The sequence below is a fragment of the Alligator sinensis genome, unplaced genomic scaffold (genome assembly GCF_000455745.1).
Source record: "Alligator sinensis unplaced genomic scaffold, ASM45574v1 scaffold389_1, whole genome shotgun sequence".
NCBI lineage: Eukaryota > Metazoa > Chordata > Crocodylia > Alligatoridae > Alligator > Alligator sinensis.
This window is the reverse complement of record NW_005841951.1, coordinates 1,450,103-1,468,057: the sequence shown is the minus strand read 5'-3', so window position 1 is coordinate 1,468,057 and position 17,955 is coordinate 1,450,103. Positions and strand designations below refer to the sequence as shown.

General features: G+C 43.5%; 1 protein-coding gene across 1 annotated transcript in view; it reads right to left on the bottom strand.

Annotated features, from left to right (window-relative positions):
- The window catches only part of BAZ2B (bromodomain adjacent to zinc finger domain 2B), a 156,663-nt gene that overhangs the window by 106,387 nt on the left and 32,321 nt on the right, over positions 1-17,955 (bottom strand). The window contains exons 2-3 of the mRNA XM_025199968.1: positions 14,155-14,322; positions 9,867-10,060 (exon numbers count right to left, since the gene is read on the bottom strand). Of these exons, the coding sequence (XP_025055753.1) occupies positions 9,867-10,060; positions 14,155-14,322 (362 nt within the window). The remainder of the gene's footprint in view (positions 1-9,866; positions 10,061-14,154; positions 14,323-17,955) is intronic.

Here is a 17,955-nt window from a genome sequence, read left to right as displayed (position 1 = left end):
CATGCCTCTCTGAAGAAGTTAATATGTAAGGTGCTACTGTTTCCCACCTTCTACTTAACTTCAGGCTGACACAGCTAACTACTTCTCTCTACTTTTAGGTTAAAATACTCATGAGAACTTCTAAAAAGGGCTAGAAATAATTATCTTTTTAATTTTGTTTGATAAAAGAAGACTACATTTGAAAGTTTAGTTTAGTGTTAAATAGAGTTTTATTATAACTTCAGTAGCCATATTACCAAAACAGTAAACGCCTAAGAAGAATTTGGAATTCTGAGTTGAAATCCCAAGTTTTGTGGTTAGAATAGAATTTACTGGACTTAGTTATGAGAAATACTTAACTTGTAAGTTCCATTTTAGCTGAATGACATCAGGGTGGTGCTATCTGCCATTTAAAATGAGTAGTAGCCATGTAAGTGTTGTAGCAAATGAGGACTTATTGGTCAATCATTTGTTTTTTGGTACATATGATCCAGTCAGCCTCTGCCACCATGGGAAATGTCCAGGCAGGTTGCCCGGGAGCCCTTTAAAATCCCTAGCTAGCTGGCAGCTGAAACACAAAAAACACCTCAGGCACTGGCTGCCTGGGGCCCTATGCATGTGGCAATGGCAGGAGGTGATCAGGGGACCCAATCAGCCCCTGTCACTGGGGGAGGCTCCCAGGGAGCCCTGTCACCCTTGCTGCCTGACACAAAGAGTGGTGGGGCTGCCTGCAAGCCAGGAACTTTAAAGAGCTGCTGATGCTCAAACACCAGCAGACCAAAGAACCAGGGACTTGACAGTTCTCATAGGCAGTCCAAGACTGGAGAACACCATAAAGCTCCAGCTGATTGTCATCCCTTTAAAGATCCTGGTGGCAGAAAGTCAGAGCCTGGCAGCATTACCTGGGCTCCCCCTAATTTCTGCCCAAACATTTTAAGGGCCCCAGGCCAGCCATTGCTTGTGGTGTTCTTTGGTCTTCAGCTGCTAGCCAGCTGGGGACTTTAAAGGACTCTCAGGCAACCTTAGACAGGAGAATGCAGCCAGAGTGGTGGTATGAGGTACTGATCAGCTGATGCCATGGCTGCAACAGCTGATGGGGAAAACCTGTCAATGGGCACCTATACATGAGTGCAGAGGCTGCTCCAATGCACTAGAAATCCAGAGCGTCGGAACAGACTCAATCGAGTCTGCTGGAGTGTGGCAATTACTGCGCTCCAGCAATCTACTGGATCTTGTGCATCAGTATCCCCATGCTTAAAAATAACAGTGGGGGCATTTGAACTAGAGCTCATCAAACAAGCTTTAGTTCAAGCACCCTGCTGTCATTTTTAAACACGGGGACACTGATAGACAGGACACAGTGGTGCTTTAATGAGAAAGGCTCTTGGAGCCACTCTAATTAAAGCACCACCCCTCCCACCCCTGGAGCACAAGCAAAAGTGCTGAATGAGCCTGTCTGCTCACTTAAGGTGCCCCGGGGCCAGAGAGGAACTAAGTGGCAAACCCCTTTCTGGAGAACATACCTTTGTGGTAACTTTGTTGCACTCCAGCCAGGGAGTAGTTCATGTGTGACCACCCAGAGTGCTCCATTTTATAATGTTATAACATTTCCTACAAGTACCACTTCTGAATTATTGATATGCTTTGTTATGGTACTGACCCCGGTTGCCATTTTTCATCTCTACTCTTTTAGCACACCAGCCACCACTAAGATAAGCCTCTAGTCTTCTAAAAATGTTGTTTCCACTATTGCATGCAAAGCCTTGGTAAATCCAGGTAAGGCAGAGGATATTCAGAGCTTTCACCTTCCAATATTATTATTTTAATTTCTCTCACAGTTGAACCATAAACCCTGATATCTCTATAATAAACAATGCTGACTTCGTTCAGTCAGAACTTTCTAGTAGTTTTCCTGTTCTGTTCCAGTTAGTGTTTTCAGTCCTTACACTTTTCTCCCCACAATCATATAGACCAGGGTTGTCAACTCAAGAATGCCAGTAGAAAAAACAATCTGCAAACTTTTTACTGACAACCAAACTTTTTTTTTACTGATTTAAGATTTTACCACCATGTTTTATATAACATAAGTATAACCCATCTGCCAGGCACTGGATGGCAGCAACAAGGGTCTGGTTCAAATTTAGGGGTTTAACACCAAACATAGTAAAAAAAGTTTGGTTGTCAGTAAAGAGTTAGCAGATAATCAGAAAAAAAATTCCTGGGTTGGCAACCCTTCTTGACTGCAGCAATGGTTTTACACCATAATGCTTCTACTTCAACAGTCATGTGCTCACCCCTATGCCCTGATATATCCGGCCATACACCGGGCTGCCTTGCCCCAACCCACCTCTAGCCTTATCCCCACCAGTCCACTCCCCATCCTGGAACAGACTGCTGCCTCTCCCCACTCCCAGCTTAGCAGCTCTGTCCCAGCCACATTGCCCCCATCCCTGTACCTTTGATATATGCAGCTACTAGAAGCAAGGGAAGGCCAAAGGGACAACAGTAGCAGCATGTGGATGGAGAGGAGTCTACAAATTAGGGTCTAACTAACAAAAGCTCCCTGCAGAGTACTGCACTTTTGCTTAGACACCAGGTTCTGCACCATCTATCCACTGAGTTCACACTTCCCTAGTTTTTTGTTTTTATTGTCTTTACGTGTGTGTGTGTGTGTGTGTGTGTGTGTGTGTGTGTGCGCGCGCGCGCGCGCGTGCGTGCGTGCACGAGAGAGAGAGACAGAGACACAGAGAGAGATTTTCCTGAATTTTAGTCTGGTTTCTTCATTTAAGATTGCTAACACTTCTGATGCACTTTCTTCATGAGGGCCCTGATACAGCTGATCTTTTTTATTATATGGATCCAACCTGCCAATCCTGACTCCCTTGAATTCACAAGGATAAGATTTATCAGCTCAGACTACCTGGGTATCTTTTAAACCTGGTGGGGGGTCAAACATACAGCCCATAGAGCCCCATCATCTGGCCCCTCATGCAGTCCTTAGGTATTTAGCAGACCCACAACTGTGTGCACCAGACTGGCCCCACATGCAGGACCTAGGACATGATCCACACATTGCGCACACCTCAGCCAATCCATAACATGTACTACATGCATGGGGCCAATCCACTACCCTCCTCACATGCTACACCCTCCTCGCCTGCAGTGTCTGCTCTGGCTGGTATGGGACTGTATGGCCCCTCCTCGCCTGCAGTGTCTGCTCTGGCTGGGATGGGACTGTAAGGAACTTGGCACTCACGCTGACTGGCTCAAGGTAGGCACCACGTGTAGTGAGAGTCCTGGACTGACTGGAGCAGTCATTGCATCAGACAGAATCCCAGACAATCCAGAGCAAGCACCATAGCCACTGGATCTTGTATGTGGGGGTGGGAGAGTTCCTGGGGCTGATCTGACCAATATGGCCATTTCTGTACCATTCTTTGGGCCCATGGACCAATCCTGCACCACTCATCCAGCCTATGGGGTGAGATGAGTTTGATACCCTTATTTTAAAACTAATAAACTTGCTTATTGTAAACCCCTGCACTTGCTTATTGTAATTTATTGTCTTACAGAATTAATGACGGTGACGAGTATTTTAAACAGGAATTCAAAGGTTAAGAAGTGAACTAAAATTGAAATGGGAAAGGGGATTAAGGCAGGGATTATAAGAGTTCTTTTAGGTATGTGAAGAAGCTTGGCAGAAGTGAGGACAGAATCAAAGAATTTGAGACTAAATAATCTGACAGTATTTTTGGCAATGGTATGTTAGATCATTTCACCAGCAAACTACATTGCTTGAAAATAAAAAGTGCAAAAAATAAAGTCCATTTTCCCAGGTTGAAGAAAGTGTCAAATCAAGACCAATGCTGAGGTATTTTAGGACAGTTTCAAACTGCTGAGACTCTTAAAAACTTGCCATTTGCCTTACATAGCTAACTAACTTTGTTTCCATATTTGTATTTTCAGTAAATTTCTGTGTATCAGTATCCCTGAGAGTACATAAAAGGAAGTGGTTAAACTACAAATATTTCTTGCATGAATATCTATTAAGCTAATGGAAAACTGGAAGGTTTTTAAAGGTGACCACTCTGCATTGTGCTGTTAAAAGCATATTCCATGTCACGAACAGCTTACAGTATTACCAGAAGCAGATAAGTAAAAACAGGTCAGGAAAAAAAAAATGGAGATGAACAAAGGCCTGGAGATTTTCAGATACAAATTTAGTCACGTTCATTATTTGCTAGTCCTTATAGAAATTATCAGATTTCTAAGCTTTGAAATATAAGATGCAGTTCAATTTATAATAGTGTCTTCTGCTACTGCTAATCTTTCTTACTCTTTATAAGAGACTTTACTGGCTAATCAATTTTTAATCTATTTTAAGGCAAATTCTTTGCTTGAATACATTATTCTCCTTTTTAGTTTTTCATATTTTTGGCACTTCCTGCCCATTTCTTTAACTTCATTCTATGGTTATAGTTTCCTTCTGTAACATACTTTGAAGGGTGTTTTCTTTCTTGTAGAATGGATGCATCTACACATGCCTCTTTTAAGTGGGCTTAGCCTAAAATCGACATTTTAAGGTGCATTCAGGGCACGTGTCTACAGGTGCGTGCCCGTAATGCACTTCAAAAATGGCAATTTATGGTGACATGAGCCTAAATTTGATACTTGCATAAAGCAGGTATTAAATTTAGGCGTGAACAGCTAAGTTGCATTGCCGCACATGTAGATGAACTAATGCATATTAACATGGCGTGCTTCAATGGACATACACTGTGCTAATGTGCATTAACATGTCTTCAAGTGTGCTAATGCATCTTAGCTATTCACGTCTAAATTTAATCTACCTTAATGTGCATTAGCACGTCCATGTGTAGATGTGCGCCTAAATCGCCTTAGTGTGCCTTAAGCAAAGGCACATTAAGTTTAGGTGTGCATAAATACATGTATAGACATGCTCAATGTGTATGCAGTATCTTACTTATCCATACTAAGGCTTTGCTCCGTTTCAGGTAACAAGGATAATGATAGGGCATAAAATAAACATTTTCCTTCATTATGTTATAGTCTGTGCAGTAGGCTATCCTTTTTAGGACCCTTCACTAGTCCCCTCACTTCAACTTTTTCTATGACAGATCTGTGCTCCACATCCTTGTGGGATAAGATACAACAATACAACCTGTTTCTGCTTGGGTCTCCAGGTTCCCCTGGGAACCAGCTGTTACTTGACAGACTTTATGGATAGGGGTGCACCAATAAAGATTGAAGAGCAGCTTCCAGCTGGTAAGTCTGGGCGAGGAGCGGTATGGAAGGAGGGGGTATTGAGGCCCCCATGGGGAGGAAGGGAGTAGGGCTAGGGCAGGGGCAAGCATTGCCCAGCCAGGGCGGGGCAGGGCATGGGACAGAACCACGGGTGGCTCATCCAGGGGGCAAAGGGGTGCAGGACTGTTTCCGCCACTGTATGCACCCCTAAGGGAGGCATGCAAGCATGTGCCCCCCGGATCTGTGAGAGGGCAGGCTGCCCACTGCAGCCTCTAGCAGGGGGGGCTGAGCCAAGGCTGTGCTTGGGGCAGGTTATGGCAATGCTGATAGGGGAGGTTACGGGAGGGCTACAGCCACCTCAAAATTCACCACCACTCTGTAACCCCCTTCCCAGCACCACCATGGCCCACCCCACCCCACCCGCTCCAAGTGTAGCCCTGGCTCAGCCCCCACCCACCGGGAAGAGGCCAGCGCAGCCTCCAGCCCTGAGCCTGCCCTGACCCCATGCACAGATCCAAGGGGGAAATGCCCCCCATGCCTCCCCCAGGAGTGCATGCAGCATCCAGGAGCTGACCCTCACCACCCTGCAGGATGAGCTACCTGTGGCTCTGTCCTACACCCCTAGCTGGCCAGTGCCTGCTCCTGCCCCATCCCTACTCCCTCCCTCACCCCTTCCCCCCCACAAATGTATCGGCAGGAGGCTGCATTCTTGCCTGTGAGCATGCTACATCTCTATGCATGCACACAGCATTTATCAATGACATTATTGGCCACATCTGCCAAAAAAAGCCAACAGCCAATAATGTCAATTTTCCTTTTATTGGTGCCGATACAATATGGACTTATATATTGGTACACCTCTACTTATGGGCAAGAATTTTTCTTCAGGAGCCTGTGGATATTAATAATATGCAGTGACAGAGAAACAGCTCTTCAGAACAAAGTATAGGCAATCCCCGCTTAACACTGTTTTGCTTAACACTATTTTTCTATAACACTCATTTTACCTGATTTCACTTTACCTGATTTCACTTAGCGCTCAGTGAGTTTCGTTATAATACTCATGGTCGCCATATTGGGTCATTAAAAACAATTGTGATTGCCATACTTTTGGTTTTGCTTAATGCTTCTTTCACTTAATGCTTGGTTTTTCAGGAACCAATTAAGAGCCCTAAGCAGGGGTTGCCTGTATCGTTTACTCTGCCAAAGGCTCACAGCACTGGAGAAATGGATTTAAAACCACAAAGAGACCTACATGCCTAATACAAATTCTGCTAAACCCTTATGTCAACCTGCCCCAGGCCTGCTGTCTCTCTGGCCTCTAGCAGATGTTAAATTTAATGGCAAGGTATGATCTGATCTGATTCATGATAGGAACACATGCCCTACCCTGCCCAACTGGTTCAGGGTGGACGAGAACCTGACAGTGTTTAATACCGAAAAATACAAGGTTCTCCACCTTGGGAAGAAAAACCTGCAGCATCCTTATAGGTTTGGCAGTGCTACGCTGCCTAGCACTACAGATGAAAGGGACTTGGGGGTCATGATCAACCACAAGATGAACATGAGCCTTCATTGTGATGCTGAGGCTAGTAAAGCGAGCAAAATGCTGGCTTGCATGCATAGATGCTTCTCAAGCAAATCCCGGGACATCATTCTCTCATTGTACTCGGCCTTGGTGAGGCCACAGCTGGAGTACTGCATCCAGTTTTGGGCTCCATGATTCAAAAAGGAAGTGGAGAAGCTTGAGAGAGTCCAGAGAAGAGCCACATGCATGATCAGAGGTCAGAAGAACAGACCTTACAATGACAGGCTGAGAGCTATGGGACTCTTCAGATCTGATGGCTACCTATAAATTTATCAGGGGTGATCACCAGGATCTGGGGAACGTTTGTTCACCCGAGCCCCCCAAGGGATGACAAGGTCAAATGGTTATAAACTCCTGCAAGACTGTTTCAGGCTGGACATTTGGAAGAATTTCTTTACTGTCTGAGCCCCCAGGGTCTGGAATAGCCTGCCATCAGAGGTGGTTCAAGCACCTTCTCTGAACACCTTCAAGAGAAAATTGAATGTTTATCTTGCTGGGATCCTGTGACCCCAGCTGACTTCCTGCCCCTCGGGCAGGGGGATGGACTCTATGATCTTCCAAGGTCCCTTCCAGCCCTAATGTCTATGAAATCTATGAAACTGACCTTAAACTGACCTAACATGGCCAACTGACCTTTCAACTTGCCAGTACATTTAGAGCTGTGCACGGTGTAGTGAGTGGCACTGGTCTGAAACTGCTAGGCAGGGGGAGCAAGTTCATGTGATGCATCTGGCAGCCCCAGCTTTGATCTTAACCGGCTGGGGGACCTAATCAATTGCCCCTTGCCTGGCACTTGCACTCCAACCATCCCTAATTTTTAGACCGGGAAGCCTGCAATCTCCAACAGAGATAGGGCTACATCCCTCTCCATGCCAACAACCATCTGATTGTCAGAATAAGTAAGTGCTGTGCCACATATTTAATTTAAGGTGCCATATGAACCAGACACATCAGTGGCTGGCAACCTTTACAAACTGTGGGCTGGAACAACCTGGATTCAATTTGACATGGGCTGGTGGGTTTCAGCAACAGGGAGCTTTGTCTGCACCCGCACAGAGGCCAAGCAACTGGGAGCTGAACATGTTTTGCCACTGTTTCTCTTCACTGCCTCTGGCCACCAGCTGGAAGTTGAGTCCACACCACAGCCTGGGGAAGCAAGGTAGGGGGCAGGAGGGATGCAAAGAAAAGTGGTGGCAGGTGTATGAAGCCAGAATGATTTCTACAGTTAAAAATTAAGGTCTGATAACCACCTTTTCCAGCTCAGTTCAGACAACAAGGCATAGAACTGAAAGGTGAATTCAGAACAATTTCTATTGTTAGAACCACAGAAAAATAGAAAATTAGGGTTGGAAGGGACGTTTAGAGATCATGTAATCTAACCACCTGCTCAAACACGGGGTTGGACTTGCTTAAAACAAAGTACTCTGAGGGAGGAAGAACTTGGTGATAGCAACAGATAAAATATGTATATCTTTCTCACACTGCTTAACAAAAAAAAAAAAAAAAAAATCAAGCAAATTTCTGCAATAATCAAAATGAGATATTATCAAAGATACTGTTTGGGGAAACTCCTTAATTCTCTTCAACGATAGAAACATGGCAACATTTCACATAGAAATCTTGTGGCCTTAAGAAATACTTTTGAAATGGAACAATGGAATGAATTATATGTTAATAATGCAACAGTGACTTGATGATATATGTTTGAAAATGGATGAACATGTGAACAGCTTTTCTTGAGGAAAATGTATCTTATACGTTTATAGTGACAGGTTCTATAAATGTCTGTCCAGATAATTTTGACTTTAAGCCAAAAAGAGCAAGTAACTTAGTTAGACTTCCTCTTAAACTCATCTGAAACTCCTAATGTCTATCAGGTACCCCAAGTCACTTGGAAAAAGAAAATAAAAAATACATAGTCCTCATTTTCCCACATTATAGCATAAGTGTTGACAAGCCTATAGTCTAGAAACAATCTAATGAACCTTTTTAGGACTTAGTGCTAGTATTCAAAAACAGATTAGAGGATGTAAATGCCAACTGCCATTTCAAAATTCTGACTACAGCTCACATTTAATTCCATTCATTTCACTTTAGAATACCTGGATGCAGTACGTGTATAAAGCATCCCAATGCAAACTGGAAATAAGGTTATGGATCCAACTGATTCTTACAAAGTATCTGAAATTAAGACAAAGATGATAGAAATATTTTGTTTTGTTTCGAGGATTGACAGCATATGGCCTTTGAGCTGAGTCCAGACCATGGAACCAGGGAGCTTTGGTGACATGTTGGAGGTATTCTGGCAGTGAGTGAGTGACTTTGCCTTTGATGGGGCTATGCAGTGAGAAGCTGTGCCTGTGCCACAACTGGGGGGCTGCACAGGGAGAAGTGGCGGCAAGGAAAAGCTGTGGTGGCAGCCAGGTCAGAACAACAGCGCATCTTGGACAAAAGTCAGACTGTTCCAGCCTTCAGCTGCAAAAAGTTCTCAACTGTTGATCTTTTTGGTTCCTTTGTATATTTGAACCTGACTAATTTAGGACCCCGTGAAGTGAAGTAGTTAAGCACATGCATAAAAGGCATGCGGGTAATCCTACTGACTTCAGTGGGCCAATCCAACTGCTTCAAATCAAATATGCAATTGCTTTGTGAATCAGGATCATCAATAGCACCCTTAGCACTCAAGAGATAGGAAACTGCTCACAGAACAACATTCATATCTTTTCTTGAAGTGCCAAAACCTCCATTTTGCCTAGGTTATACATTTTTTGTGTGTGACCCACTATAACTCCAATGTACTTTTATTAATTAAACCTATACAGAGAGCTTTAAGGCTGGCTGCTACTTCAAAGGCATAATAAGCCAGTGCAAGAGGAAAGATCCTGCATTAAACGAAAAAGAAAATCACAAGACCTTGGTCCATGGGATAAAACAGTTTAACATTCCACTGTCTGCAATGAATATTATAATATAAATTCTAATATTATAAACTTAAATATTTGACATCCGTCATTAGCTTTTTAGGATAGTTTACCTTATCTTTGATTTTGTCAGCTCTGGTATCCAAAAGCTGGTTTTTGTTTTGATCCTGGTGGCATTTGTGACTTCCCCCTCCTGAGGTTATAGCCTTTGCCTGTCCTGCAGAGCTTGCAGTGGTAGTAGATAATACAGATGTACTGATGCCAGGTACAGATGTTGTACTGTTTCCATTTACTGATCCATTCACACCTTAAAGAGACAAAATGGCATTAACAGAATTGCATGCATCAAACACTGGTTTCTTTCGTGAACTTTGGACAGATTAGCCTCCACTGGGTGTACTAATACCCCTTCATTAGGTATGTGAGTCATAAAAGGTAAAAACATTTAGCATTCTGTATGTATTTCTGCCCAACGAGCAATTTGAGGTTTATGTTGTTTAAGTAAAATATGCTCAGCATGTATAAGGAGAAGGATTACTTGAGCTATCTGCAGCCTCCGTCGGAAATCGAGAACTGTATATTTTCAATAAACAAATTTGGAGCGTAATCAAAATAGATAAAAAATAATATGTTTCAAAATAAAGGAACAAATTGTACACACACACGACAGCTTCCCTAGGATACTTTTGTGTTTGAAAGGTATATAGAAAGGCATATGCGGACAGACTCTGAAGAAAATTGTGTCCAGGCCAAGAAGCTGCTTGGACTAGAGAGATGTACAATCGAAAAAAATAGAGTTGTAGGAAACCCAACTGGAATAATATCTAGATCAGGGGTGGGCAAAATAAGGCCCTGCCAATTGATCCTATCCAGCCCATTGGCTGCTGCTGCGAGCCTGAGGAGGGAGGGTTGCACCCTGCACCATTCCACTCTGGGGCAGCCCAGGATCAGGCCACGCAGTGCACAGAGACCTCAGCTCCCACCCGCCCTTACCCGGCTTCCTGTTGGCACTGTGGCTGTGTAGTCCTGGCACCGAAGTTGGGCCTGCAATGGATGGGGCATGATGCAGCATGCTGAGTAGCCAACCCACCTGCCCATCCACTAAGATGAGCCACTGTCACCGCAGCGCCACTGGGTGAGTCTGTGCTGGCCGCAGGAGTGGGGGCAGGGAAGTGGAGGGAAAAGGGGGGCAGCTACCCCCAACTTTCCTGGTCCAGCGCAGCAGCAGCAGTGTATTGTGGAGAGCGAGCAAGCAAGCAGGACAGCTACTCGGTATGCTGCATTGTGCTCCATCCCATGCAGGCCTGGCTGCCAGTGGCCATGGTGCCAGGACTATGCAGAGCATCTCCCTACCCCTCCCAGCCCTCAACAGCTCACCAAAACTCATTAAGAGGCCCTCCAGCCCAAATAATTGCCCACCCCGATCTGGGTTGTGGTTTAACAAACTAGCTATCATGAATTAGAGTTTTCTCAAGAAAGTATCGTTAAAACAAGCAAAGTTTTTTATTCCAAAGCAAACAGACTCAAGGGCATTGGAGAATTTGAAAAACATTCCTGAAAGTATCCCACCTACCAAGATCTCAGCATGAAGCTCTGTCAGTACAGAAATTGTATTTGCATACTATCTATATAGGATGTGTAAAGGCACTGGATAAACTATGGTTGCAAATTTTGCAAATTCTTAAACACAATTTAAGAAACTTGAAAGCCAATTCTAACCATTGTAACTTCACCTGTTTGAAAAAGCCAGCACTCAGTCATGTAAGCTTCTACAATGCATCTTACTAGGCCTCAAATTCTGAACTCAGCACCCACTTCAAATAGCTGGGCTTAAGAATAGGTGCTGGATGTAGTGAACATTAAGAAACAGGAAAATTGCCTCCATCAGAATAAAGAACTTTCTGACAAACATTCATCCTCACCCATTGGGAGCTGGCGAGGACAGATTACACAACAATGGGACCCCCTTCCTTCTCCTACACACTACTGCTCAGGATATATGCACACCTTACAGAGTCCCTGACATAAAGCCTCACTGGAGAGTCATCGCTCCTTAAGGAGGTGGATCCTAAAAGCACAAGGGAAGTCCATTCTGGCCCATAGGAAAGGTAGCAAAAGGACTGAGAGATCCCCTTGGCTTAACAGAGAACTCATGGACCTCCTGAATCTGAAAAGAGAAGCTTAAGTGATAGAAATCGGGAACTACCACTAAGGAGGATTATGCAGCACTGGCCTGCACCTGTAGGGAGTGGACCAGAAAAGCCAAGGCTGAAAACAAACTCAAACTGGCTATGAGAATCAAGGACAATAAAAAGTCCTTCTTCAAATACATGGAAGTCAGAAAAAAAACAAGGGCAACATCAGACCCTTGCTGAACCAAATGGGGCAGCTGACAACTGACACCCAGGAAAAAGCTAATCTCAATGATTATTTTGTGTCAGTTTTCCACCAGCCCACAGGGATCACCCTGCCTGACAGGACGAAGGACTACCAGGTTAAGGGCACTCACATGCCTATAATTGGTGAAGATCTTGTGAGGAAACAGCTTGAGAGGCTGGACATCCACAAATTAGCTGGCTCAGATGAAATGCACCCAAGAGTGCTAAAAGAGTTGACTGACATCATAGCACGACCAATGGCAAGGATATTTGAGAACTCATGGCACTCCGGAGAGGTTTCTGAAGATTCAAAGAAGGCCAATATGGTGCCTGTCTTCAAGAAAGGAAGGAAGATCCAGAGAGCTACAGGCCAATCAGTTTGACCTCAATCCCTAGAAAGATTTTGGAAAAAGTCATCATAGAAAACAGGCTAATGGAAGGCAACATACTGAGAGATAGCCAACATGGATTTGTTGCAGGTAGGTCTTGCCTGACCTTCTATGACCAGGAGATGCATCACTTGGACAAAGGAAAAGAGGTTAATGACATATATTTAGATTTCAGAAAAGCCTTTGACTTGGTCTCCCATGATATCCTCATGGTAAAATTGGGGAACTGCAACCTCAACATCTTACAGTTTGATGGGTGGGGATCTGGCTCTGTGGTCAGACCTAGAGAGTGATAGTCAACGGAACAGAGTCAACATGGCTCAGTACTCGGACCAGTACTCTTTAATATATTCATAAATTATCTGGATTCGGGTGTCAGAAGTAAACTGGCTAAGTTTACGGACAACACCAAATTATGAGGAAGTGTGATCATGCCAGAGGATAGGCTGGCAATTCAGGCTGACCTGGACAGGCTTGCAAGGTGGGCGGATCAAAACCTGATGACATTCAACAGAGAGAAATGCAAGCTGCTCCACATTGGGGAAAGAACCTACATCATACCTATAGGCTCGCCAGTGCTACAATCACTAGCACCACAAAAGTCATGACCCCCCAAAAGAGACTTGGGGGTCATGACTGACCACAAAATGAACATAAGCCACCAATGCAATGCCGCAGCTGGCAAAGCAAATAAAACTCTGGCTTGCATCTACTGATGCATCTCAAGTGAAACCCAAGAAGTCATCCTCCCACTTTACTCAGCCTTGGTATGCCCACCGCTAGAGTACTGCATCCAATTCTGGGCTCCACAATTTAGAAAGGATGTGGAGAAGCTTGAGAGAGTCTAGAGGAGAGCCACATGCATGATCAGCGGTCAAGAGAGCAGGTGTTATGAGGAAAGTCTGAGAGGCATGAGACTCTTCAGCCTAGAGAAGTGAAGGCTCAAGGGTGATTTGGTGGCAGCCTATAAGTATATAAGAGGTGTGCATCAGGAACTGGGAGAACATCTGTTCACCAGGGCACCCCAAAGGAAGACAAGGTCTAACAGTCACAAACTGTTAGAAGACTGTTTTAGACTGGACATAAGGAAAAACTTCTTTACCATCCAAGTCTCCAGAGTCTGGAAGAGACTCCCCGCTAGAAGTGGTGCAAGCACCTACTCTGGATATCTTTAAGAAATGCTTGGCTGCTTATCTTGCTGGGGTGACCTGACCCCAGCTGACTTCCTGCCCCTTGGACAACAGGCTGGACCCAATGATCTCACAAAGTCCTTTCCAGCCTTAATGTCCATGAAATCTATTAAACTTCCTCTTTTAAGTGGAACAATATTCATTAGAGAGAAGCCTAGTTGTGAACTTATGTATCTGCCTCTTGACATTTTTTTCTTAATTTGTCGCACATTGTCCTAGACATATAAACAAAGGAAAACAAGAAGTCAGAAATATATTTCCTAGAAATGGTATTCAGTTATTGAAAGCCCACACACAGGTATCCGATGTTGTCATAATAAAATCATAATGATTTTAGACAAGGCAAGGCTGAGGATGGATTGAAAGTAAAACTCAGACACACTCACAGAAACAGATGGCGTAAGCTCAACCTGATTTTATTCATCCTACCACTTCAGCTATTACCTTTTTCTATGCTGCTTCGACTATTTTTTCCTGTAGTTCTTGAATGGAATGAAGTGGAATCGTGATTCTGAGTGGGAGGAGCAAACAGTGGTGGTATTCCCAGCAGTGGTGGAAAAAAGGCTGCCCCTGTACGGGTGTGCACATCTGTTGTTCGCCACCATTCTGTACCTCAAAGAAGAAGAAAAAAGAAAAAAAAAAACCTTAAACATTAGGTACCTCGAATCTTTTTCTCTCTTTTTTTTTAATTGTGCCCCAATCAACCCTTGATTTGTAATTTACAGTTAATTTACCAGGTTCTGGTTTTTGGCAATGAGGAGAGAGGAATTACCATGAAAGCCTCAGTCATTTAGGAGAAGTCTCATTGACCTTTTAGGAGACTTGTGGTCCCAAATCTTAAGTATTTTTTGACATTACACTATCATTTGTTTTGATGCTGAAAATATACACTTGGAAAAAAATCCAGAATACTAAGAATGTTGCATCAACATAGCTAATTTTTAGAACAGGGTCCATTCACGCAGGCCACTTCATAATTACTGTGGAGTAATTTACCTCAAATCTTACTCCACAGCAAATTTAGCTCCCACCCCAGTCTGCCTCATACAATGAAGTTTCAGAAGGGATCCTCACAGAACCATCGCTTAGCTGTTTTCTACACAGGGGAAATTATGCCACAACAGAAATGGGGCTTTTAGGTCTCTTTAGGCCACTTGTGCTCTTTTATGAAAAGTAGAGTACAGAGCAGCTAATGTACCACCCAGAAAATATAAAAATAAACAGATAATGTAACCAAGTGGGATATCAGCTTTTGTCTTAAGTGAGTCATAAAAACTCTTCAGACAGGCAAATCAAATATACAGCTTTGTGACATGGCTCCTTTATTATTAAGTTGAAGAGCATCTTAACATTTATATAGCACCTTTCATCTTCCCAAGATGCTGTAAACAACATACAAATGGTATCATTAACATGCAGTTCTACCTAATCTACAGGTTAGCAGTCAGGCAGACAGCCTGGCAAGCATATTAAGAATAGCCAGACAAGGGCATGTGGATTGACCCAAGAACCCCTTTGCTATACCAGGACCTTACTTTGAATGAAGAGAAGACCTCTTCAAAACATTCTTTAAAATAAATGTATCTATTTTGCACCAAATACACTAAGTCAAGACTGACCTTTTTAAAATCGTTTCTAAGGGTATGTACAGATGTTACACTTTGATCCACCTACATAGGGTTAGGTCGATCTAAGTGCTGATCTGTACATAAGCTTATAGAGGTTAGATCAGCCAAAAAAATAGCCAGCCTGATCTAAATTAGTTTACCTGAGGAGGTAAACTAAGATCAAGAACAGGTTAGCTTGATCTACCAAATGCCTGCTCATGTTGGATGCGTAGCCCCAGGGCTGGGAAAGCCCAACCACTTGCCCCAACCCCAGGCATGTTCTTTTGCTATTCCCCCCCGCAACCTAACAAGGATATTTTTAGGTCCCTGACCCTCTTGCCCCAGGTGGACAATGCCCTCCCCACCCCCACTATTCTGACTTAGACTGGGTTCCCAATGCAGTTCAAAGCACCAAATGCATGCACAGGCCAATCCTGACCTATGATCACACAGCTTAAAGTAAGCTGCACAATCGTAAATCAGATACACTGAACGCCTGCACATACCCTAAGAGACAAATTAAGAAGAGCAAGCTTTCCTTGCTAACCACCAATGGGTTACAACTGGTTAATGTTTTGTCAGAGAAAGACCTTTTATGAATTCTCTAATTTCTAAGGAAAAAAACCAAAAAAATGTGATGCTATGCTGTCTACAACAAACCTGGGGCTGGGACAAGATGCAGATATGCCAACATGACAAAAATATAACACGTTTAGATTATATACAACTCAAAGAACCAACATATATGTAGACTGCTCATAAAATAAAGTAACTGTTGAGATGGTGAACTTAACGACTCCCATTGAGACCACATGACAGCAGCTCTTTTGAACAGTTTGACAGACAGTAAGGAAAGACATTAAAAAATATTTTACACAAAATAACAAAAAAATAACAAAAAATCTGTCAGTATCACTGATCAGTCCAACTGGAGTATTAAGATTTTGGAAGAAGTTTCTACTGAAATAGTGAAATCTTATTTTATGCAAAACAATTAAAAGTATATAGAAAGCACACAGTAGGAACAAGTAGATGGACTAAAAAAACAAAATGTTTTTTCAGGCCAGCAGTGCTATTCTTTAAAACTCTTGAAAAAAAAAATCACTCCTTTAAGGTTTCATATACACCAGGGTTGCTCAAGCTGTGGCCCGCAGAGCTGGAAACATGGCAGTGAGGGAAGCGGTGGCCATTCATATGGTCATCACCCCCTGCCAAATTCCCAAATCACTGTCAGTCACAGCTGGGCCATATCTCCTCCCCAGCATCTGCATGGGGGTTAGGTCACACCCACTCTCCCTTTGCTGGGCTAGGGCCAGGCAATGTCTCCTTCCCCAGCCCCAAAGACTGGTCTGGGGGCAGGCCATGCCCTTTCCTCTATGGGGCCAGGCCATACCCCTTTTCCCCATGGAGCTGGGTTGTGGCTAGGCCACACCTCCTCCTCCCATGGGGTCAGTTTGGGGGTGGGCCTTGCCCCTTCCCACCCCCGTGTGGGCCAAGCCATGCTCCCTTTCCCCCATGGGCCAGGGCATCCCCCTTTCCACTCTGAGGCCAGGTTGTGGCTGGGCTGCCCCTCCCTCTCATGTGGCCAGACTGTGCCCACTGCGCTAGCCCCAGTGTTAGATTGGGACCATTGAAGGGATCCAGCCCATGCACAGGCAGGGCACTGCCCACTCAGCCCACCAGGAAAAAATGTTGAGCACCACTGATATATACAATTATGGTTTAAAAAAAACCCAAACAAACAAATTGCAGTGTTAGGAGATCCAAAGACATATTTTCAAAACAGCAGGAACTCTGAGCAAGTTCCACATGATTCATTTGGGAATATAAAGAATCTCTTGCTCAGCTGCACAGGAATTCTTCATTTTTAGCAAGAAATGACACCCACAAATTTCACAGAATATGAAAGATGGAAACTGCACCAATAGTACATTAATTCTGTTGTAATTTACAGATATAATTCTGCAGTAATTTTAGTGATATTAGAGGAAAGGAAAGTGAATATTAGATAATGGAAATGTAAGGATTACACGCACAAATCAAAAGCATTCATGAGAGTGAAAACTAGATTTTGAGCAATGTAAGTGAGATACAGACTGGGTTTTTAACTTGTCATTGTGTCTCTGAATAGGAAGCACATACACAAAACAAAGAATAACAAATTCACAGTACAAAATGATGGGAAAAGGATTATTACTGTTAAAATGCCATAGAAAATAAAGTTAGAATACTTGAGAAGTAACATGGAAGAACACAGAGAAAATGGGAATTGGGAAACAACAAAAATAACCCAGAAACCAACCATAAAAACTGCCTGTCCAAGATACAAAGATTCAAATTCAAAGATTTAAAATGCCATAAAACAGTGATATGCAGTAGTTAAAGTAAGCTTTAGACATTATATCTGACTAGTGAACTGCCTGTCAGCACTGACCTGGGTAACATGGAAGAACACAGAGAAAATGGGAATTGGGAAACAACAAAAATAACCCAGAAACCAACCATAAAAACTGCCTGTCCAAGATACAAAGATTCAAATTCAAAGATTTAAAATGCCATAAAACAGTGATATGCAGTAGTTAAAGTAAGCTTTAGACATTATATCTGACTAGTGAACTGCCTGTCAGCACTGACCTGG